Raw genomic sequence first — 23,417 nt, forward strand, 5'->3', positions numbered from 1 at the left:
AATAATGAGGTTCTGTATGGGTTACTTTTCCTTTGCCTAGGCGCAGCGTGTAAAGTTACAAAATGTGGTGCTGTGAGTGTGTTCCTCCCCTCCAAGGTTGGTTCGGAATGGATGAGGGGGGAATATGCTTACAATAATGATAACGATGAATGCAAGAATTTAAGCTACAGATTGTTTGTTGAATTGAAACCGGCTTTAATTAGTTAAATTGTAAATGTGAATCGAATTCGAGACCGAAATCGATTAACAAAATGCTGAGAATGCAAATATGGAGATTAGTATTAGTAAAAAAATACAAACAAAAAGGTGAATCGAAATCAAAATCGATTCACAAAATGCTGGATATGGAGATTAGTATTAAAAATAATCGTAATACGAGTACACAAAAAACACACACGAATATATACACCCAGTAGAGACACTCGATTTTGGTTGATGTACCACTACTACATATGTACATATGTATGTATGTATGTATGGACGTATGCGTGAGGCGACTTTTTCGTTTGCGTGCAGCGACTTTGAGTCTTTGAGTTTGAGTCCCCAAAGCATTCCCAGACCCACATGTATACTTTTTAATATGTATATGTATTTGAGACTATATATTGCCAGCGACTTGTATGCAATATGAACTCAGACATATCAAGTGACAAGACACCAGAACACCACACTCTTACACTTAATCTATGACACTCTATGACACAGACACACACACACACACACTTTGACACTGAAGCGAACCTACCTAGCTTTTTTACAAACAACTGCTATCAGATGTGAGCGAAAGACATTACTTTACTGAAAAATAAACAAAGACAAACAAACCGGAAAGAACAACCCAAGCAACAATTTTACAGTATTAAAGCAGCTTTAAGCGTATTTTTCGAGGCGGCATACGTGACGTATACACAATCAGCAGCAGCAGCCAGCACACAGACATGCTTACACCCACACAGACACACTCACGGACACACACAAAACACAGTTAGGAGCGAGATTTCTTTTTTGTTTTAATTTTTCTTTTTTATTGGTAACTGTATCATGTATACCATAGCATACAAAATATAATCACAAAGGAATATCATTTTGATGCGCTATATTAAAACTATTTGCCACGTTATATAAGTATGTATACCAGTTAGTGTATCATTTTGGACTCTATATACAAGACAACCTACTATATACACTTACTACTTATACACGCACACTCACATCTACACAAAAATTCACTCACTAGCGAAATTACTTGGACATGCAAGACATACTCGTACACATATGTATATTTCTCTCAAAATTCTTAATGTAAACCCATGGAAGGAAGAAAGAAATTACTATACACTCACACACACATTTATACATATACATATATATATTTAACAACAAAAATACAAACATATATACTGCATTTCAAGAAATTTTTGATATATTTTCGAGTTTTTTAAAACCCTCAAACTTGTATACAAAAAAGAACGGAACGAACGGAGGAAAATAAATAAAAAACCACAAGACAAATTAGCGAATCTAGCTGAAATCGACACCTAGGACAATTACAAACTACCAGTACACACACTCACACACATACACTAAAAACCAAACTATACTATTTATAAATGTACATCTATACATCATCTATACATACATACAATGCATACGATAAAATGTATAATTAACAAAGGAATAAAAAATAAAAACTATGATTACTGTGTATTATGTATTGTATGTACAACGTCCCTTCGATTCGATAATGGAAACCAAACGAGAAGCAACAGAGTTTCGAATGGAATGAATGCTGTTGATAGGAAACCACCATTCCCACTTAATGAATATATATTATATGTAACACTCTCTCCCAAAAACCAACTTTCTCTCTATCTCCTCACAATGTTAATGCTGCACAAGGAAAACTCTGCATTTAAACTAATCGCAAACCACAAAAGTTTATTCATTTCGATTCCAGTTAAACCAAATTCAATATGTACTTATACTATATCAAAAGTTTGCTTTTCAACACACACAACCACACACACACAGGTTCGATAAAGAAATCAGAATGAGAATATATATTGCAAAATTTACAGCACACGTCATGCAATTTATATTTTTCCAAAAATATGATACAATTTATTAGAGAACCAATCCCGAAAAAAAAACCAAAATTGAATCAAGGTAAACTCGTAAATGTTATGTGTATGTATGATATATGTAAGAGCAAGGCAAGTACAGTTAGTTGTATGGGTAACAGTAAAATAGTTAATGCATGTAACTTACGAGAAATAGATCAATTGGCCACTGGTCATGGGAACAGGAGATGGCGATGTCGATTGCGATTACGAAGTGCAAGAGAGCGAGGTACGAATATCAGTACTAAAACTTACTTCTACTTAGGCTTAATATCATTGTTATCTAATATATACATATATAAAGCGACAACAACACCCAAACACCCACAAATATATATATATATAAATATAATTAACAAATTGTAACGTGTATATGTATATGTAGCGGCAGTGATTGTTAAAGAAATTGCTTTGTTTTATGTTAGATTTTATAATTTACGAGAAAAACAAATACGAAATGCATACAAATACAGAATGACTGACAAAACACAGAATTATAACATTGCATATAATAAATACAATAAAATATAATTGAAAAAACAACTAATGATTGAGTTTTCCTGTTGAATTCCATAAAACTTGTAATCCCCAAATTTCCCCAGTTTGGTGGTCAATATTATGTCAATATTAATTATCTTTGAAATCGTCTTAAAAAACATAAATTCAACATGAATTTAAGGATAAAGGGTATACAAATGTCCATACTATACTATACCTACCGTAACGTTTTATGCTATTTTTGTTGTCTGCCCCTTTTAGTTTTAAACTTAATTTGTAAACATTTCAACAAAGAAAAGTCGTGAAAACTAGCCAATCTTGTGGAGAATTGATTGATAAATTGGATTAAACTATAGTTTAAGCGCGGATACGCCTAATGAGCTGGTAATATCAAATAGAACATCAAAATCGAGGAATATGATTTAAGACTACGGTATATTTTTAAAATGAGAAGGTATATTTTGGTATACTTTATCGATAGTTCCGCCGGAAACTCGAATCGGAAAAACATCGATAGCGGCCACCATCGATGGTGAATAGTATAGGTATCCTAGATTGCCCTAATAACAATAGCTATGGTTGAAAATAAAAATACGCAGTATTAACGGCAATAAAGATATCTTTTATAAAAAACCATGTCAAACCATGGCTCTGGCCTCTCGACTGGACTCGGTGCCATAGGAAGTCATCTTGAGGAGCAATCTTCTGTTGATGCTACTTGACAATGACAATTGTCAATTGTGACAAATGACGATTGACCTCCATATAATTTGTTAAACTCTTAAACACGACCACACTTCTTAACTAAGCATCATATTGTTTAAGTTATACGAACATTTCCAATGCAACACCTTGCATGCCCTCATCAGCAAGCATCGATAGAAAGAAATATCGACAGAATCACCGAACATACCCTATTAAAGAAAATATCGACAGTCATCGGGCTGCAGAATTGGAAGTTTTTAAATTATAAAAAATAAATAAATTATCAATAAAAATGGCTGGTACCTCAAGCGCAACGGCAAAGCCTGAGATGATCGATCTCACCAAGCTCAGTCCGGACCAGCTGATGCAGATCAAGCAGGATTTCGAGCAGGTGAGTCGCGCGTGTGGGTGTTGCTGGCTAGCGGCGTGTGTGAGTCAGGTGGGGGGTGAAGGGCAAGAGAGTGGCAGAATGCAGCACATGCTAATAAAAGTCGCCTTTGCCTGTGTTTCCGCAGGAGATGGGCAACATACAGGAGTCGCTGTCGACTCTGCATGGCTGCAAAGCCAAATACGCTGGCTCCAAAGAGGCGCTGGAAACGTTCCAGCCGGACTGGGAGAACCGTCAGATATTGGTGCCGCTGACGAGCAGCATGTACGTGCCCGGACGCGTGAAGGACCTCAACAACTTTGTCATAGACATCGGCACCGGCTACTACATCGAAAAGGTAACCCCCAATATTCCTACTACCATCCCAGACTGTCTGCTGCAACATCTGTTTGTTTGATAGGACCTGGAGGGTTCCAAGGACTACTTCAAGCGCCGCGTCGAATACGTGCAGGAGCAGATTGAGAAAATTGAAAAGATACACCTGCAAAAGACGCGCTTCCTCAACTCAGTGGTGGGTGTGCTGGAAATGAAGCAGGCGGCAGCCGTGAAGATGATGCAGGCCCAGCAACAGCAGCAGCAATCCAACCAGAGCGCCTAGGCAGGCGTGACGGTTATGGAACGGGACTGGACTGGACGGACGTGATCGTGCGGATGAAGCAGAACAAAGAAGAATTAAATTATTAAACTTATAAACACGATGTGTGCATTTAATTAACATAGTTTATTAAATTGTTCCACTATTTTTTGGCCTCCTCCAATGCAACGCTCAGAACCTTTAGCTTCTGCTCGTAGGCGGACCTCAGCTCCTGCAAAGTGAAACAGTGTCAATGGGGGGCTATAACCTATGTCGAGACTGTAACCCACCTTGAAAATCTTCGACTGTGTGTCGTACTCCGCCCGCAACTTGTCGTACACGCCCTTGGATATGACCAGCTTCTTCTCGGTCAGCGCGCACTTGTCCTGCTCGGCCTTGATCCACAGCTGGCTCTTCTCCAGACGCTCCTGTGTGTGCTCGCACTCTGTCGTCTTCAGCTGCAGCATGTCCTTGGTCACTTGCACCACCTCCTTTACGGACTCCACCTGCTGCTTCAGCACAGAGATTTGCTGTTCCTGCTGCTTGTTCACCTTGGTCTTCTCGAACAGCAGCGTCTTTGCCTTGAGCAGCAGCTCCTCCTGTTCTTGGCGTGACTTGGGCGCCTCTGTGCCGCCCAGCATGACGGACTGCTTGAGGGCCTGCTCCAGCTGTGCAACACGTTTCTTCAAGCGCTCATTCTCGAATTTCGCCTCCTTGAATAGAGTTCGATGCAGATTCAATCAACGGATGGGCCCTGTTCGATACTAACCTCAAAATCTTTTCGAAGTGCTCCGATTCTCTTGCGAGACTCCTCTAGCAACGCCTGTTTTTCGCTCTCCAATGTGAAAACCATATCGAGCAGCTCATTTTGTGGCTGCTGCTGTTCCAGCTGTGGCTGTGGCTGTGGCTGCACTTCCTCCTGCTCGTTGGCGGTGGCCAGATCTGTGTTATTATTGTTCACATCGCCATCGCCTCCAACAGCGCCCTCGTCAATGGTTCCGGACATTTTATTTGTATGGAAAATTATTACCAAAAATTTACGAAACGAACAAATTCTCTGAGCAATGTGCGTTATGGCTGCTGCTCTGGCTATTTGATGTTTTCTTTTTCCGTATTAATAGACGGCACGAAACGAAATAGATGCAGACGCTATTTATAGGATCCACTCTCCGGAGCGAAGCGCTCTCTCGGCCATAGGTTGTTCTCCCACAAAATAATTGGAGAAACATAAACAAGTGATCTCCAGTTAAGTTGGCGCCTCAGCATATCCTGAAGTTTCATTTATTATGCCTTGAAGCGTGAATGAGAAGGGATTACGGATTACAGATGTGCGGTGTTAATACAAATCGCAATTAGCAAAACAATTCAATTGTTATTACATGAAATGGGAAATGTGCGGGGCGACAATTGAAAATGAGTGGCGTTGCGTGTGGTTGTGTTTTGATTAAAATTAAATGCCTAAACAGAGTAGAAGATGTGTCATAAGTGCGTTTGCCTTAACCATCCAGCTCGCCGGCGGCACAGGCATCAGCATAGCTCTTGCCGCTCTTGTCCTCCGGATTCAGCTTGATCATGTCGTCAATGCGCAAAATGGTGATGGCTGCCTCAGTGGCAAACTTAAGGGACTTGATCTTCGACATGGCAGGCTCCAGGACACCAGCCTTCTTGTTGTCCCTGACCACACCCTCGATCAAATCCAGGCCGGTCCACTTGAGCTCAGAGTGCTCGGGCTTGGTCTGGCTGGAGTTGTGGTAGGAGCGCAGCTTGGCCACCAGATCCGTGGCATCCTTGGCCGCATTCACGGACAGTGTCTTGGGAATGACCAACAGCGATTTGGCGAACTCGGCAATGGCCAGCTGCTCGCGGGAGGCAATCGATGTGGCAAAGTTCTCCAGGTAGATGGACAGAGCGGCCTCCACGCAGCCGCCGCCAGCAACAACCTTTTTGCTCTCCAGCACGCGCTTCACCACGCACAGGGCATCGTGCACGGAACGCTCCATCTCATCACAGTAGAAGTCATTGGGACCACGGAGAATGATGGAAGCGGCAGCGCTAAATAAGAATTTATATCAAAATCTGTTCCATTTCAAGAGTCTTTGAATCTGCCACTTACCGCGCCTTTGTGCCCTTGATGAGAATGAGCTCATCATCGCAGATACGCTCCTGTGCGATTTCAGCGGCTTCACCCACCATGGAGGCATCGAAGCTCTCTTCACCATCCATGTTCGTCAGGGAGGTAAGGAAGGCGGCTCCAGTGGCCTTGGCAATGATCTTCAGATCACTCTTCTTTACACGACGCACAGCCATGGCTCCGGCCTCAACGAAATACTTCATGCAGAGATCATCAACACCGCCGCTGACCAGGACCACGTTGACACCAGTGCTCAGAATCATGTTGATGCGCTCCTTGGTGATGTCCAGCTCACGCGCACGAATGGCCTCCAGCTTGTCGGGGTCGTTGATCAGCACCTGCACACCCATCTTCATCTTGGTCTTCTGCAGCGAAAAGTCCAAGCAGGCGATCTTTGCGTTCACAATCTTCTTGGGCATCTGCTGGGAGGCAATGGTGCAGTTGAGGGCGTATCCAGGGATCAGCACCGATTCGCGGGCCGACTTTCCGTGGGCCTTCAGCACATTGATGGCCTTGATCGAGTAAGCGGTCTGGCCCCTGGGATCTGTGATCTTGACGGAATGGGCGGCATCCACAACCATGGTGGAGAAGAAATCGGCATCAGCGCCAATAATCTTCGAGCTCATCGAGGTTTTGGCAATGTTGATCAGGGTATCGCGACCCAACTCATCCACGGGGGCAGTCAGATGCTCCGAGATGTACTTGCAGGCCTCCTTGCAGGCAATACGGTAGCCGGAGATGATCGAGGTGGGATGGATCTTTTGCTTGACCAACTCGTCGGCGTTCTTCAGCAGCTCGGCGGCCAAAATGACCACAGATGTGGTGCCATCTCCAACCTCCTCGTCCTGCAGCTGCGCCAGCTCCACCAAAACCCTTCAAACACCACAATTAATATTCATTCACATGTGTGGGCCTTTTGTCATCTACTTACTTGGCGGCTGGGTGCTCCACCTCGAGCAAGCGCAAGATGGTGGCTCCATCGTTGGTTACCGTGACATCACCGATGTCGTCCACCAGCATTTTGTCAAGGCCAACCGGTCCCAGGGAGCTCTTCACGATGTTGGATATGGACAGCGCTGCCATAACTAAGGAATGGACGGAAAAGACAAAAAGGAAAAAGGAGTCATAACCTCACTTTGCAATGTTTACGGGATAACTTAGTTTATCTTCATTTATACTATGCATTCAGTGGGTAAATCATCGCTTCTCTTTGGCAAGCACTCCCACAACATTGTTCGGGAACATTCTCGGGCCCGCAAGTCACCGCCTGACCAGAAACGTGCTTCGCCCCACCGGCAGTCAGCCAGACGCTGCTCTGCAGCTGTTGTTAAAAGCAAATGTTTCTTACCATTCTGTGTGCGCACCGGCGCTCCAGACTGCCGCGTGCCCGCAATGGATAAAGGACTTGCCATGGTCGACATTTTGCTGTGTGTTTTTTTAAGACTTTTAATAGAAAAAACGAAATAAATTAAATTGCAATCGCACGCTGAGAAAACCGCCTGACTCACTTTCAGTGTGACCGCGGGTTAAAATATACCGTCTGACCCTCTAAAATATACCAAAATATACCATTGTGTTAAATTATATTCCTCGATGTTGATTTTCAAGGAAACCAGCAAAACAAGCACAAGATGGCTAGTAAAGAGCATTAAATGGAGACTATTTAAAAAATATAATTTATATATATATATCAATTCTCCACTCAGTATTAACAGTATTTTCGCTTCAAATGACTTCTCGCTTATATATCGTAGTCAGTTTATTCTCTTAAGTAACTATCGTCCGGCTGCCGTTTTAGATATTTTTAAATCTTCCACTTCTAGAATGTAGCAGCTTGGAGCTTTACAAGTTTAAGTCGAACCTCAACCAAGGCTCTTTGGCACTGTATTCTTGGTCGGCGTAGCGCAGCAGTTGGAACATGATTGCGAGCAGGCCCGTGCCCAGGCCATCTCCCAGAGCCGTCAAATAGGGAATGGCAGAGCTGTCCGGATCGATCCTATGCCGCCAGAGCAGATGCACCAGGAAGTGGGCGCTCCACAGCAGAATGAGCAGCTGCAGCAGGCTGGTCAGAGCAAAGGAACCGAGAAACACGACACCAACTGAAATGTGCGACTTGTAGAGATAATCCGCAATGTACACGAGAATGACGTTGCCAGGAATGGAGAGAATAATCAGAATTCGCGAGACGCGGGAGTAGACAGTGCCATAGAAGTACACACTGTGGGGCCACTCAAAGATGCGCGTGTCCTTGGGCAGCTGGCCGAGCTTGGAGCGTCTGTGCAGGACGGTGCCCATGTTGCTGGTCTGCACGCAGACCAGATTCCCGCCGATGCCATTGATGATGGGCGAAAAGATGGCAAATCCACCGAACTGCTCCACCGACGAGCAGAGCACGAAGCCCCCAAACTCACTGATGCACAACGCACCCAGCACTGGTATCCAGCTCATCATCAGCAGCGGGCGGGTGTAGATGTTCCGCAGGACCACTATCAGCCAGAGGGGCAGCAAGATCAACACGTAGCAGAGCATGACGCAAACACTAATCCACATGTACGTCTTGCCCACTTCGTGGAGGTAAGCGGCGCTGAACGAGAGCAGACTGATGGTCACCACATCCCCGATGGAGGCCACAATCGGCGTGGCCATATAGTCCGGATTAAAGCGGTAGCGCTGCGAGAACAGAATGGTAACCATCAGCACGGAGTCGAGGAACAGGCTCGCCGTGCTGGACGTGATCAGGGCCGCCGCTGTCAGCGTTGAAAAGTTGTCGAACTTCAGCTTGTGGGCCACCGCGGAGCTGACAGTCAGCGTGAAGGTGCTCAACAGCAGAGAGCAGACAATGGCCTGCACCTGGACCAGTGCCATGTTGCCAATAACAATCTTCCAGATGTCGCCCTTGTTCTTCATGTGTCCCAGATTCGAGTGTGTGCAGAATCTCGCAGCCACGCACATGTCCAGGTTGCCCTTGAGGCCGCACAGCACTGGCACCAGCACGAACAATTCGGCCATTTGCTTGTACACGGTCCAGTGTTGGACATTGCCCAGCATAATGCCCGCTGTTATGGTGCCCAGCCCGGCCAGAAAGAAGGGTATCACGATCTGAATGAAGGTCGAGTACCAGGGCTCGCGGTTGATTGCTGCCTCGCTGTCATCCTGAACCTCTGACTGTTGCTGTTGCTCCGACTCGATGACATTTTGATTCTCTCTCTTGGTTGCCATTTCCACTGCAAAAACATTCCAGATTCGCAGCAGCATGGGACTTAGATATATTGTAGTAAATATTTATATTCAAATATTAGTTTAGATCTGTTTCTAGATAGTAAATCCAATGATGTATGTACATTTTTCCTGTTTGTTTGTTTGCTGAAAAGCATTTCGTTTTATTAATATTCAAATTTGTTAATCGCCTTGAATCGAAAATAACAAAATAGTTAATACAAAAGCTGCTGCTGCCTGTTACATACTTAATTAATAATATGCTAAAAGATCAACGCCCCGTAGTGGCTGTCTATTTTAAAAAAGAAATACTTAAAAAGCAGTGACTACAAAATTGGTTTTTCCTTTTGTTTTCCTCAAATATTTTTTGGTTTTTTTGCATACTAAAAAAAGAGTTCCACAGAGGGACAAACAACGTAAATTTTGTACGCATACGATGCCGTCCCTTGTGGCTGTAACTCTTCCAACTAAATGTAAAAACTAAATCGAAATGAACCTCTCGCTTTGAATAACAATATCTACCGAGTATATAGCAATTACATATGCATTTGTATATATATTGTATATAGGGGAGAAGAGTTGTTGTACACATTTGAAAGGCCTGAATATCTATTACATTTGGCTACACACCGAGTCCACCCACTGTACAGGCGTGGGGCTGCTCTGACTGTGATTTTGGATTAGTTCGAGTCACTTAGAGTTTTGCGCTATCGCTATGCTAGACTGGTTGCTTACAAAGTATTTATATATGTATATATAGATATTAAGTAGAAGGAGAACTTTATATATATGGTTATCGTATATTATGTATTGTTTATGTATATTGCCTTCTATCCTATTAACTCTTTGATTTTTACTCTGACTCTAGCGCTGCTGCTGCTTGTGCGTTTTCCGTTCCGTGTTCGAAAATGCGTGAAAAATACATAAAAAAGGAGCTTGGTTTTTGGGGAATCTATTTCCTTGCACCCACAACGGGTAGCTTCGACTTGACGCCGCCAACTGCCGCCGGCTCAGGCGTATTATCAAAAGTGGAGCTGCGCAGCAGCGTGGGCTTCGGCTTGGGCCCGCCTGTACCCGCCACCGTTCCCGTTCCCGCTCCGTTGAGCGTATTGGAAGATTTCGTTTGCTGTGTCCTCAAATTGGACGATTGCTTCGTTTTGGCCTCGTCCACGCGTTTCCAGATGTTGGCAATTCGACTCTGTGCCTGATTGATCTTGGCTGCCGCCGCAGCTGCTGCACTGCTACCGTTCAGATTGGAATTGCTGCGGGAGGGCGGTGTTGTGGTGGACACGCGAGTCGTGGCCACGCGCGATGTTCCCGCTGACTTTGTTCCAGCCAGACGAAGGCTGGTATTGGCACGCTGCGGTGTCACCCGTCGTGCAGCTGGAGCTGTGACAGTTCGTTTCGGAGACCCGCCGAGTGATTTTGGTGTCTCCCCTCCTGGGGTCTTTTTTGTGGGCAGCTTGGACACGCGATGACTGGGACTACTGTTGGCCGGCTTTGCCTCCACGACGGGCACTTGCACATTGCTATTTGTAGGCTCGTCCTTCACAAAGGTTCCCTGACGTTCCAGGCGCGCAGGAGCTGCCTCTGCTGCTTTTGCTGGAGTGGCAGCTGGCGGCGGTGTGGCCTTCTTTTTGGGCGGCAGTGCAGTCCGCTTGGCAATGGTGGGGGAGAGGGTTTTCTTCTTGGGGTTGGCGGCACTGCTGCTGTTCCGCTGACTCTGCATGCTGTAGGGCGACACGTAGGCGGGTTTCTTGCGTCCCCGCACCACCTTCACGGCTGTGGCAGGCTCCAGGGTTGGGGGTTGAGGCGCGGCAATGGGCGATTTGATTTCCAGCACTGACGGCGGAGGCGGCAACTCCGGCTCTTGGCCATGACACGACTCTGTCTCTGAGTTCTGATCACATTCCGGGTGATCTTCCTGCTGCTCCTCCACTGCCTCTGGCGCCTGTCCAATGTTGATGTCCGTGATGTAGGTAAACTGCTGCATCATGGCGCGAATGGAGGACAGCTGCTCGCTGGGACAATCGTCTGCGTTGGCCTGCCCCTGGATGAGCGCACGCGGACACTCAATCAGTTGGGTCTTGTAGCGTTCGGCACTGCCTCTCCTCCTGCCATTGGCTCGCGGTGGCGATGGCGTGGCCACATTGGCCGTTGTCTCTACAATTTCAATCTGCAGCGTTTCGTTGAACTCCAGGCCCAGTCCCAGTCCGTCCATCTCTTGGCTCTTGCTGGCTATGGTGTAGGTCTTGAAGCGATCCTTGGCCAGTCGCCGCTTCTGTTTGGGTGTCAGCGAGCGGCGATTGGGGGAGGGCGTGGATCCCTGCTTGGGCGTGGACTCGGCCGAGCTAAAGTCATTCATGGTGGCATCTTCATCGCCATCCTCCTCGTCGTAGCAGCTCTGGAGCACTGTGAACGACTGATCATCGCAGGCAGCCGTCTCGTAGTTCGACACGGAGATGGTGGTGGCCATGCTGCAGTCCTGCTCGCCATCGGCCACCTCCGACTGGATGCTGTCCACGCTGATCATCGAGTCGAGCAGCTCGTCCATCAGCGACGGCGGCTTGATGTTGTCCAGCAGATTGCAGCTGGAGTTCACGCTCTCCGCGCTGCCAGCCAGGTGGCCGAGGGCCCGCCGAGCCACCAGATTGGCGGGGAATGCCTTGCGGGCAAATCTCGGCGACTTGCTGGGCAACTGCAGGCGCAGGGAGCTGGGCTGTGAGTGATCCTGGTAGCAGCTGTTCAGCGACTCCATGCCCGAGGGCGGCCGCACATTGTCCAGATCCAGGCTGTTGATGCTGAACGTCTGCTCGGTGTTGTCCTCATCTCCATTTTGCAGATTCTGCAGCAGATTCTCGGCCACGGCACGCGCCTCATAAGCAATTATCGTGGAGTTGGTCATCATGGAGGAGCTGGTGCCATTGAACAGCAGACTCCGCGGCGTCAGACCCGCATTCTGCACTTGCCCACCCAGCTGAAAGTTCAGTCCGCCGCACGAGGAGCTGCTCGAGTGGGTTCCGTTCATAAGGGTTTGAGTCTCCGTCTCCGCATCCAGCGATGGCGGCTGCGATGGCTGCTCCTCGTTGGTGGGCGTAATCTCTGCCAGTTCGTTAACCAAAGACTTGGCCTCTGTGGCATCCTCATCCCCATCCACATCATCAGCGTCGTAGCTCAGCGAGGACTGGAGTACGGGCGCTGTTTGGCTTACGCTTGGAAAGGAGACATCATTCGGGCAGGTGTTCTCGTTCCACGTGTTGTGACTGTTGGTATTCGTTTGGTTTTGTTTCTTGCTGTTGCTGTTGCTGTTGCTGTGGCTGTGGCTCCTCAGCTGCTCCGCGGAGGTGACAAACTCCAGGGTGAGCCGCTCCACTGATTTGAGCATCAGATCGGGATCCTTGTGCTTCTCATTGGCCGAGCCCGAGCTGCAGCTGGCACTGGGTGGCGCACTGTCCAGCCGCACGATGGTTTCCATGATGAAGGACTGGTTCGACTCGTCGCTGGATCGATCCGAGTCTAGCTCCAGCTTACACCCAATATCTGTCGCGAGAGCGTTCACGTTCCCGTTCGCGTTCTCTCGATCTGGAGCTGGAGCTGGGCTTTTTGCTGTGTCGATGCCTGTGCCGATGGCGGCGATATGACTGCTCGGTGGCAGGTTGTTCGGGCTGGGAATGCTGCAGCTGGTGCTGCAGCTGCTGCTGCTGCTGTTGTTGCAGCTGCTGTTGGCGTGCGCTTTCTGCTCTACGTCTGGAGCTGCTGCTGTGCTGGGGGCACTTGCTGATGTAGTAGCTGCCATTGGGTGACACGGTTCCAATGCAGCTGCAGACGTAGCCAGGACGTTTTTTGGCACGGCGTTGATCTTCTTGGAGATGCCCGTATTGATGCACTCCTGCAGCAGTTTCTCGTCCTTCCTCTCACGCTCCCTCTCCCTATGATGATGATGGTTATGATGGCCATGACTGTGATGATGGTGGCTGCTGCGCTGTCGCTTTGTCAGCTGCTGCTGCTGACCGCCGGAGGCTGGCAGCTGCACGGGCAGCGAATCGAACTGCTTGTGATGCGATGTCACGGGCAGGGGAGGTGGCACCTGATGCTGGGACTGTGACTGCGACTGCTTGGACTTGTACATGCCCTTGAGTATGCACAGCTCAAAGAGCGACTTGGACTGGTTGTCGTTCGAGTCGCTGGAGTCTACCGAGCTGTATGACTCCTGCTGATTCTTGCGCACTGTCATTGAAGAGTTCAAGGAGCACGCGGAGGTGGCCGCGTTGATGGCCATGGGCTGTGAGGAGCTCAACGAACTGGAGCGCTTGCCATTTGAGCTGAAGCCAAGATTCGATTTGGGTCTATTGCAGCCAGCGGCAATAGCCTGGGGAATGAAGAGAGATGTGAAATCAGTTGCCGTGCAAAACGAAGGGAGATCGATGGATCTTTTACCTGACTCAACAAATTGGTGTCGTCCTCGGAGTCAATGGACAGCGAACTGAGCGAATCATCTTGCCAATGCGGCGGTCGGGATGAAGATTGCCCGACAGTTGCTTTGGCTTCCATGTTGCCACTAAGAAAATTCAGTAACAAAATTAAGTGAAAACCTTTAACAGCTGTCAACTACTTACCCCACTGCTGTTTCCTTTAGCTGCACCGCTGGACCCACCAGGCTGGAGCCCACAGTGAGATTGGACAGGCCAGAGACCACCGAAAAGTTGCAGGGACTATCCTCCACCAGAAATTTGCTCATTTCATCGCTGGAGGGCAAATACCCTGGCAGCAGGCTGCCTCCTCCACGTCGCATCATGGCAATGGGATCTTCCTGCTGCGGCTGCTGCTTCTGCATGCCATCGCGTATGCATTGCTGCAGCAGATGCTGCCCTGCTGCTCCGCCACAGTCCGAGGTGTTCGAGGAGACTGCGTCAGTGGAGGAGGGCGGATCGGGATCCTTTAGCTCGTTGCAAGAGCTCACAGAGATGGCCGACAGATTGGTGTGGCTGCCCACCTTCGAGAGCAACGCGGGCGTGTCTTCGGTGCAGTAGCTGCGAGTGGTTTCCTCTGCCTCCGCGGACGTGGGCTTCCGCTGCATTCCCATGTTGATGCAGTTGGCCAGCAACAGTTCATCCTCGTTGTAGTGCACCGCCTGCTGTGTCGCCTCCTTTTCATCGTCCACAATGCTGAGGCTGCTCAGACTCGTTGCCGTGGAGAACTGTGCCGGAGTGTGCTCCACATTGAAGCTGCTCAAATCATCCTCAAAGACGCTGCGCAGGGGACGCATGCTGGCCGCCGCAGGGGGCCCCGGACTCTGTCGGTTCACACTGTTGCGCCTGGGAGACTGCGGCATGCTCTGGGTTGGCGAGTCTGGCAGCTCCGATGGTGAGATTACGCCACTCGCCAGTCGACTGAATTCACTGACAACCGAACTCTTGTCGTCGCAATTGGCCACATCCACATCGGGATCGTGCACAAGGGAATCCATGGAGCTGCGGCGCGAGAACATCAGTGGGGTTTCCAAGGCAGAGGAGGGCTTCACCAGCACCTCCTCCTCCTCCACTTGCTGGTGCTGCTGCTGCTCCTCTTCCTCTGGCAGCAGCTGCTGCACAGGCTTGGCTTTCGTTTCTGCAACGAGCGGGCCAGCTGCCAGCTGCATGGCCTTTATGCCCGACTCATCCAGACTGCTGAGCGAATCGTAGCGACTAAAGTAGCCCGGCGTTCCCTCCTCGCAGTAGTTGATGGGCTTCTCCGGCGTATACGAACCGGAGCCACTGCACTGCGAAAGCTTTGGTAGCTTCTTGGGCGCAGCAGAGGCAGCGGCACAGGCAGTGGCCTTCACTTCCGGCTTTACCTCCGATTCGACTTCAGTCTTGGCCGCCAGCCGCAGATCTGTGACAGAGGCAGCATTGGAGATCACATACGGCGTGTCCTCGGTCTGATAGCACTTGACACTGTCGTCCAGGATGAGCAGTATCTCCTGTCCCTCGGCTTTCACGGGCGTCGCCGTTGTCTTCGTTGCTGTGCTCTTTGCTGATATGTCCAGAAGGTCGGCCTCCAGCTGATTCTCGGCGTAGCGCAGACTGAAGTCTGTGGGCTGGTCGAGGTCCGTCTCCTGATATGTCGATGTGCCGGCAAGTGTCTTGGTGGCGCTCTCGCTGTACTTGGCCGAGTAGTCGATGGGCTGCTCCTCGGTGGCCTCCGCATCCTGTTCCATTTCCAGTTCAAAGTCTGTTATCTTCGGCTGCCCCTTGCGCTGGGCATCCGAGGCCGAAGCGGAACGCATCAGATGCTCGTAGGCAGAGTCCGATTTGGCCGAGTAAACCGAATCGCGGCTCTCGCTCTTCGTGAGCATCGTGGAGCGGGTGAGGCGTGGCACAGCCGGGTGCCGCCGCGACGAGCTGGAGGCCCGCTTGCCCCCCGAGTCCAGATTATCGCACGTCTCGGAGTGGCGCTCGCCCAGCTCCTGCTGCAATGCCTTGGCCTTGCGTGCCTCCAGCGTGGGCAGCGCCTTCAGTCCCATGGAGCGCGCAATGGGATCCAGCTGATGCTGATTCTGCACGGCCGGACGAAAGTTCAGCAGGTTCTTGAGGGCCGAGGAGCTGCCCTCCGAGATCATGGCATGCTTCGAGTGGATGAGGGAGCGCAGCATCGGCACCGCCCCATTGTCCCACAGGAACTTCTGGTCCTCCGGACAGCGGGCCGACAGATTCCACAGCGTGCCGCAGGAGTTGCTGACGACCGTCAGGCTCTCGGACTTCAGCTGCTGCAGGAGAATGGCCAGACAGTTGTGCTGGCGCAGCACCTGCCGATACGGTTCGCAGACGGCAATGTGGCTGGAGACGTTGCGGAGTATGCCGCCGGCATTCTCGATGATTTTGAGGGTCTTGCTGGGTCCCTCGTAGCTGAGCATGCCCACGAGGAAGGCCAGGGCCCCGTCCACGGCACAGAACTCGGCCTTGTTGGTGCTGCAGTGGGCGGAGAGATTCCAGAGGGCCGAGAGTATGGCCTTCAGGGTGTTCTCGCTCTTGTTGCGCATGGCCGCCAGGGCCAGGGCCGTCACCGTGCCAATCTCGTTGAGCACCGCCTTCATGTTGCTGTCCGCCCGCCACGAGAGATTGCGCAGCACACTGGCCGTCACCTGGAGGAGATCGTCGGGCGCCGAGTCCAGCTGGGCCACCAGTGCCTCCATGAACTGCTTCTGGCCGCAGAGCAAAGCCTTGTTGTTCTCATCCCCGAAGGTGAGATTGGTGAGGGCCATCAGGGCGTAGCGACGCAGCGAATTGCAGCACTGATCCTCGGGCTTGGGCCCATGGGCGGCATGGTCCAGGTGGACCAGATTCGGGATGGCATGCAGGGCCCCCAGGGCGCACATGGCATGGCGATGATCCTCGTCGAAGCTGATCTTCATCAGGGAGGAGATCGCGGCCAGCGGATGCCTGTCCGAGTCATCGGCTATGGCCTCGCCGCCGCTCTGGAGCAGGGTCTTCAGGAAGGCGCAGTAGTCGAGGATCTGGTCGAGCAGGCGCAACACCTTGGCCTCCCTCCGACCGGACTTCTCGTCCGGATGCGTGTGCACCACATTGTGCAGGGCCTGGCTGGCGCATTTCCTCACCTCCAGCTCGTTGTCTGGGGCATGCATCATCTGCACGAGCAGCGGCATGCAGCCGGAGCGCCGCAGCGTGGCACAGCTTTGCGCATTGCCCGACAGCTCCAGAAACTTCTTGGCCATCTCCAGGGGATCGTTGGAGCCCAGCATCGAGAGCAGCGAGTAGACACACTCCACCTTGGAGCCCAGTGTGGCATCCACAGCGGCAGCTGCTGCCGTGCCATAACGCTCGTCGAAGCTTGTCGTCCAAGCGGCACCTTTGGGTAGACGCGGCGGCGTTGGATTGTCGCCGTCGAGGAAGCGGGAAAGCGTATAGGAAGGCTCCTTGCTGCGCGAGGCACGCCCCGAGCTGGCCGGCGATCCACCGTTCCGCTGTGGCAGCTCCTCCAGCTGCTGCTGCTGGGCGGACTTGCGCTCAAAGTTCCTGTCCAGACTGCGATGCTCCCGCATCTCGCGCAGCTCCTGAGCCAGCATGTAGTCCGGCGGTATGGGATTCTCATCCAGGAAATGCTTTGCCCCCGGCTTCTTGCCCACGACACCAACTGCCCCCACGCCATTCTGTGTGAAATTTAGCGTGTTGTCGTCCTGCGTGAACTCCTTTTTGGTGTAGCCGCTGGCGGCCAGCTCATAGTCACTGATCTCTCCATCCCGCTCGTACTTCTTGTCCATTTTCAGCTGCTCGCCGGCAGCCGCCCCGAAGCCATCCTCGTAGTCAGGCGGCGGCACTGCATCGTAGTCCAGGAAGTGGGGCTTGCGCACGTCCGGCACATCGTCTATGCTGAGGCCGGCAATGGCAGCCGCCACCAGGCACGTGCCATCCACATCCTCCAGCTCGGGCGTCAGCGTTGGCTCCAACATGATGGAGGAGCAGCCGAGGAGCCTCGCGGGGAAGTTCTCTGTTTGAGCTGTGCTGCGTTGTGCTTTGGGGTCTTGCTCTTGCTCGAACTGTGCCTCAAGTCAATGCTCCATGGCCTGCAAGTAGTGGAAAGGAAAGGGAAGTGAGTGGCGGAATATGACACTTTTTGTTGTTGTTTTTATAAATTTAGTGGCTAGTGGCGATCGGAGCATGGCGTGGGCTAGCCACCAAACGCCTTTTGTCCGCGTCATCACTTGACAAAAGAATATAATTTTTTTGGCTGAGCGAGGCGCAGAGCGCAGCTGAAATGGAGACGCCCTGACGCCCACGCCATATCAGGTGTAGGCCGGCCTCTGATCTGAGCACCCCACACACACACATTCTATGAGATGAGTTTTCTGGTTTGAAGTTTACTTAGGAATCTGACGCTGAGAAACAGATAATTGAAGACACTGAAGAAAGTCAAATATGTCGTTGAATCTTTGAATTGAATTTTATAATTTATAAATCTCGAATATCCCATTATTCTATGAATTCTTTACGAAATGTGAGAGTTTTCCTATTTGAAATTACTATCAAAAGGATACTTCACTCAAGACGCACAAGCGAATTCTTCAAAAGAGAATGCCCAAGAATCCCAAATTGAATTTTTTCGAGTTTTAGGCGATTGTTCCCATATCTTGTTTATGTGTAATTCGAATTCGAAGACAAACCTATGTATGTACATATGTATGTACATTTAGCTCTACTAGTTTTCCGCATCAACTTTCACGAGAACTCCAATACTTTTCTGGACCCAAAAGTGTCTCTGCTATTACTTTGCAGCATGTAATGATGAAATTAATGCAACTTTCAGCTATTGCACGTTCATGACTGCAAACATATAACCCACTGGCAACAACAATAATCATCTAAATCATTATCATGATTAGTTTCTGTTGCTGGTGGCTGCATCTTTTAGAAAGTTAGCGGCACACGGCGTCGTCGTCGTCGTCGTCTTTGCGGAATTTCCAGTGCATGAAAAAGATACAGATGCGTCTTCAGCAGCAAGAGGAGTGCATGGAGTAAATGTGGATGTGGTGGATGCTACACTTCTGTTGATGCTACTCCCATGTGTAATCGTATTTTCTCATTTGAGGCTACCGTTTGAATTATGCGCAAAATGCAATTTGGAGCTGCTGTATTTTCTTTACATTTCTTATTTGCAGCGGCGCATGTGCCGTAAAATTGAGCATGCACACACACACACACACACACAGAGCATATTCGTGTTCGTGTGTGTGTGTGTGTGTGTACATGTACTCTTAGAAGTCAGTGTATGATTTGGGGAATGACCCGTGGAATAGTCGTGTACTGCGTGTGTGCCAGTTCTCTCGTCGCAAAAATCTTGTGTCAAGCTCCAATTGGCAAATTAATCAACAAATTTAATTGCCCCACTAACGAAGGAGGTTGGGAAACTCAACCACAATTCGAATGCAAATCCGCAAATCAGCAAAACGATTGTGTAATATTTCGCCAAAGAGGAAATGCATCGGAATGGAAGTGGAAGTGGAAATGGAATGTTGGACTGTCCAAACCGCGGAGCCAATCATTCACCATTCGATTCGATTGTTGGACTAGGCCTTTAAACTTAGTTTGGACACCCCTTATCATTTTGATTTATCATTTTGTTACAGTCCCGCGATATCATTGCTTGTTCTATTGAGCAACTAGCCAGAGCTCTTGCGATGAATCAACAGTCCAACAATTGGCCAAAGTAGAGGAGGAATCCACATATAGTTTGTGTTTATATATGGATCCGCCTTTACATAGGAGAATGTACATACGTGATAGATGGATGGATGTGCTGTGTGCTGGCAACCAAGTACCGCCACAAAGAATGCTAAAATATGCGTCACTTGTCTAGCCGCTAGACACTACTTCCCATCCGCCATACCCCTGGCCCTCCCTCGTTGTGTCATTAACCGCGGGGCACTGCCACAGGCACAGCCAAAAGCCATTACGGAAAAAGGAATCCGCCACCGCACAGTGGATGGGCATTGTTCGTGCCCCAAGGGAATACAAAATTGTCATTTATGCGGTTTCCCCCAGAGTCCAGAATGAATTATTTGATAAGCCATGGACAATAAATGAATGGGAAATATTGGAATTATTGAAAGGTTATCAATAAACTTATTTAATTTATAAAAAATTATGAATGAAAGTGTGTGGATCAAATGGGTTTTAATTCATGAATTGTAAAGGGTTCTTTTTGTAATCATTTCTTTAACTCTTTTTTTCACCCAACTAATCCCACTGTACGGCATTTGGTTTGGCACACATTTTGCATACCGAATAAATATCTCTCAAATGGCAGAAAATTATCAAAAGAAAGAAAACCACGAAAAGATGTACGGGAGGGAGGACAGAATGGCTTTGACTATGGAACCGAAGGCAATTAAACAGGCAAACTGGGAACATAAATAATAAAAGTATTTGTCCGTCCCCCCGCCCGTCTGTTTTGCTCCATGTGTGTGCCATAGTTTAATGAACGACGCCAGTCCGCTGTTGTTTTTATTGTTGGTTGTTAGTGGACGTTGATGATGTTTTTGCGGCACTACAGCTGCTACTACTGCCACTGCTGCTGCTGCTAACGACGATGATGATCATGATTATGATTATGTAAATTGTAGAAAAGTAAAAGGGAAACTAAATACCATTGCCTATCACATGGAATAGTATTGTATGGTATTATGGTACTCTCGTATTGTGTTTTTTTCTCTGTTTTATTGTTTCTCTGGTATGTGGTGCTATTGTAGCATGTTGTAGAAAAACGGAAACAACAGGCAAAGGAATGTTGGCTTTAGAGGTCGAACATTTTAATACACTGGATACATAAATCTGAGATTTTGTTAGCTGATTTTAATCAAATTTTACTGAGTTATTCAAGACAAAAATTCCATAAAATCTTAACCGTTCTTCTGGCAGATGTTTGCTAGGGTAATCTGATTTGCAACATATTGTAATGAGCTTTCCGAAATATCCTACAGTCTGTTATGTTGCGTATACCCCAAACACTAAACGACCGTTCCGTAGTTAATATCTTAATAGTTAAGTGGCTTGTGGCTGCTCGTGCAACACACAGATAAAGAGATACATAAATAAATACGCTGCGAAATGTAGGCAAATGATTGATTATATGTTTCGAGAGAGTGAGAGGAATGGAGAGAGGGAAATGGAGAGTGGTGGGTAAAATTACCAAAAATACTTATCAATTAGGCGTGCCTCACAATCACTTTGCTGCTGTTGCAGCAACAAAAAGTCGAAAAAGTAAGAGATAAATGCTGATAAAGGAGTATACAATCGCCATCCAACCCCCTCACAAACACACACACGCATGCACACACAAACACCGATTCATAAAATGTCCCAATTGGACTTTTATTGATTTTTCCTGTACAAGGAATCTGCGCGGAGATCCAGAAATCGACCAAAAAAACACTCGTAGCCAAAAGATTCAGTTATAATACAGGTGCCGCCACATAATTTTTACCCTATTTGGTTACGTTCAACAAAAGGCGGTGCAAAATTTATAGTATAGGTAAACATTCTACGTTTATTTTCATATTTTATTGTCACAAACACTCGCACGCACAAATACACACACACACGGAAGATGATTCCAATTTGAGACTCCCACACAGGGCGAGCTCCGTTCTGAGGCCATACCTTGACAGTTCTATGGAAGCGGTGCTGCTGTAGCCAGCTGACACATTTCACGCTTTATCACTGCTGTTTACTCTCGGATATTGCATTTATTTTTAATCATTACACATTTCGCGATAAAAACAAAATAAAATCAACCAACCGCTTTATCATCAGTGTGACCGTAGACTTATCGATTAAATATACCGTCTGTCCCTTCGAAAATTATACCGAAAAATGCCTTCTCAATTTCAAGTATACCGCAAATATACCATAGATCACAAATCATTTTTTTCAATTGCAATGTTCTGATTAGTTTAACCAGTTAGTTGGGAATGTCAGCCTTGCAACTATAATTTTATCAGATTGATTAATCAATTATCTACAATCTAGCTTATTTTGTAAGACTCCTTTTTATTGAAATGTATTTAAGAACTGGTTTAAGCAAAGACGGTGCACAGAAATACGCTTCTATTTTACATAGTAGCTACACTGTAATTACAAATTTGATACATGTTAATGACACAGTTGAGGAATATGGACATTTAAGTACCCTTTTTTCCTAAATTAATGTAAAATTTGTACATTTCAAGTTGCTTTGAGACTATATAAAAGAATTTTTCTTAGATAGACATGTATTTAATTAGATTCCTAATATGATGTATTTTTAAAACTCATTTTTGTTATCTGCAAGCGTCCACAATCACATATTGCCGCAAAGGATCTAAAACATTGTTTAATTTCCTTTTCTTTAATTTCCCAACAAGCTTTCCTCTGGTGGGGGAGAGGTGAGGGCCTTAAAAAAGGCTCATCCTTTTCACCTGCTTAACATACCTTCCCATCACCTTGAAATATACCGAAAACAATATAGTATACCGTGAAGCAGCGAGGGCTGCAAAACTATCGCTAGTTTTATGTCTTGTTTTACCCGGCATGAAAACGTTTATTTAAAATTGGTGATCGGTGGTAACTTAGCTGGATGGACAGAGGCTATTTCACAGTCAATTCGCTGCCAAAATGGGTCTTCTCTAATTGATCTGCAAAGAGGCCCATTACTTCTTGCTTCAGATAGGCCACCCAGGAGAAGGTCAAGTTGCTCCCTTTGAAGAAACTGAACATAAAATCGAGTTTTTAAGGCGAGTTGCTATAGTTTGTCGCTAGGTGGCACCAGTGAGCCAGGTCTGATGTAGACAAATCTACAAATACAAAACCACTTGAGTATTTGTACAACGATACATCGTTGGGTTGAAAGTATCGATAGCTCTCGATCGTTTTCTGAGTGCCCGCTGACACATTTACAAATGTTTGGTTTTTAAAAAGTTGCCATGGGAGATTAAGAGATACTTAAGTATATGTGTAAAATGACTGCGCCTTCCTACCTATCTGTGATTACTATTTTCTGCTTCCTTTACACACATTCCACGACATTGTTTTCGGTTAAGCGAAACCAAAGACTGGGCAATTATTTTCGAGCTGCATTTTGTCTTCGTTGCGCCGTTGACCTCGCGCAGTTAATCATCCCGATCGATAATTGGATAGTGGATGTCTCTATTCTCGTTCGTTCTGGGGTTTCCCTCCCCTTCCCACCACAACCCCACCGCACATGCAATGGGCACAAATTTATAGCGTGCATTATAGCCGGACAGTTTAATTGGGT

The 23,417-nt window shown here is 47.9% G+C and overlaps 5 protein-coding genes across 6 annotated transcripts; 1 reads left to right on the top strand and 4 right to left on the bottom strand.

The window, feature by feature from the left end:
* Window positions 1-3,547: 3,547 nt before the first annotated feature.
* Window positions 3,548-4,451, top strand: LOC117897933 (probable prefoldin subunit 5). Of its 2 annotated transcripts, XM_034807024.1 has the most exons (4): window positions 3,548-3,714; window positions 3,839-4,048; window positions 4,112-4,327; window positions 4,361-4,422. In XM_034807024.1, the coding sequence occupies exons 1-3, from the start codon at window positions 3,616-3,618 to the stop codon at window positions 4,307-4,309; spliced, it is 507 nt and encodes a 168-aa protein (XP_034662915.1). In that variant the 5' UTR covers window positions 3,548-3,615; the 3' UTR covers window positions 4,310-4,327; window positions 4,361-4,422. The 2 variants fall into 2 exon arrangements, with proteins under 2 accessions (XP_034662915.1, XP_034662914.1); XM_034807023.1 differs by having other exon boundaries at window positions 4,112-4,451.
* On the bottom strand, window positions 4,414-5,367 carry LOC117897932 (probable basic-leucine zipper transcription factor K). Its single transcript, XM_034807022.1, has 3 exons — window positions 5,055-5,367; window positions 4,576-4,998; window positions 4,414-4,517 (listed from the first exon to the last, which is right to left on the bottom strand). The coding sequence occupies exons 1-3, from the start codon at window positions 5,289-5,291 to the stop codon at window positions 4,449-4,451; spliced, it is 729 nt and encodes a 242-aa protein (XP_034662913.1). The 5' UTR covers window positions 5,292-5,367; the 3' UTR covers window positions 4,414-4,448.
* A 159-nt stretch (window positions 5,368-5,526) lies between these two features.
* Window positions 5,527-7,925, bottom strand: LOC117897931 (T-complex protein 1 subunit alpha). The gene is made up of 4 exons (XM_034807021.1): window positions 7,765-7,925; window positions 7,348-7,501; window positions 6,399-7,289; window positions 5,527-6,337 (listed from the first exon to the last, which is right to left on the bottom strand). The coding sequence occupies exons 1-4, from the start codon at window positions 7,835-7,837 to the stop codon at window positions 5,782-5,784; spliced, it is 1,674 nt and encodes a 557-aa protein (XP_034662912.1). The 5' UTR covers window positions 7,838-7,925; the 3' UTR covers window positions 5,527-5,781.
* Window positions 7,926-8,258: 333 nt separating this feature from the next.
* Window positions 8,259-9,635, bottom strand: LOC117898956 (solute carrier family 41 member 1-like). The gene has a single exon (XM_034808694.1). It carries the CDS (start codon window positions 9,633-9,635, stop codon window positions 8,259-8,261), a length of 1,377 nt encoding a protein of 458 aa, XP_034664585.1.
* A 943-nt stretch (window positions 9,636-10,578) lies between these two features.
* On the bottom strand, window positions 10,579-21,931 carry LOC117897928. The gene is made up of 4 exons (XM_034807013.1): window positions 21,785-21,931; window positions 14,249-18,192; window positions 14,070-14,190; window positions 10,579-14,001 (listed from the first exon to the last, which is right to left on the bottom strand). The coding sequence occupies exons 2-4, from the start codon at window positions 18,076-18,078 to the stop codon at window positions 10,585-10,587; spliced, it is 7,368 nt and encodes a 2,455-aa protein (XP_034662904.1). The 5' UTR covers window positions 18,079-18,192; window positions 21,785-21,931; the 3' UTR covers window positions 10,579-10,584.
* Window positions 21,932-23,417: the final 1,486 nt, after the last annotated feature.

The sequence above is a fragment of the Drosophila subobscura genome, chromosome O, assembly GCF_008121235.1.
Source record: "Drosophila subobscura isolate 14011-0131.10 chromosome O, UCBerk_Dsub_1.0, whole genome shotgun sequence".
In the NCBI taxonomy this organism is placed as follows: Eukaryota; Metazoa; Arthropoda; class Insecta; order Diptera; family Drosophilidae; genus Drosophila; species Drosophila subobscura.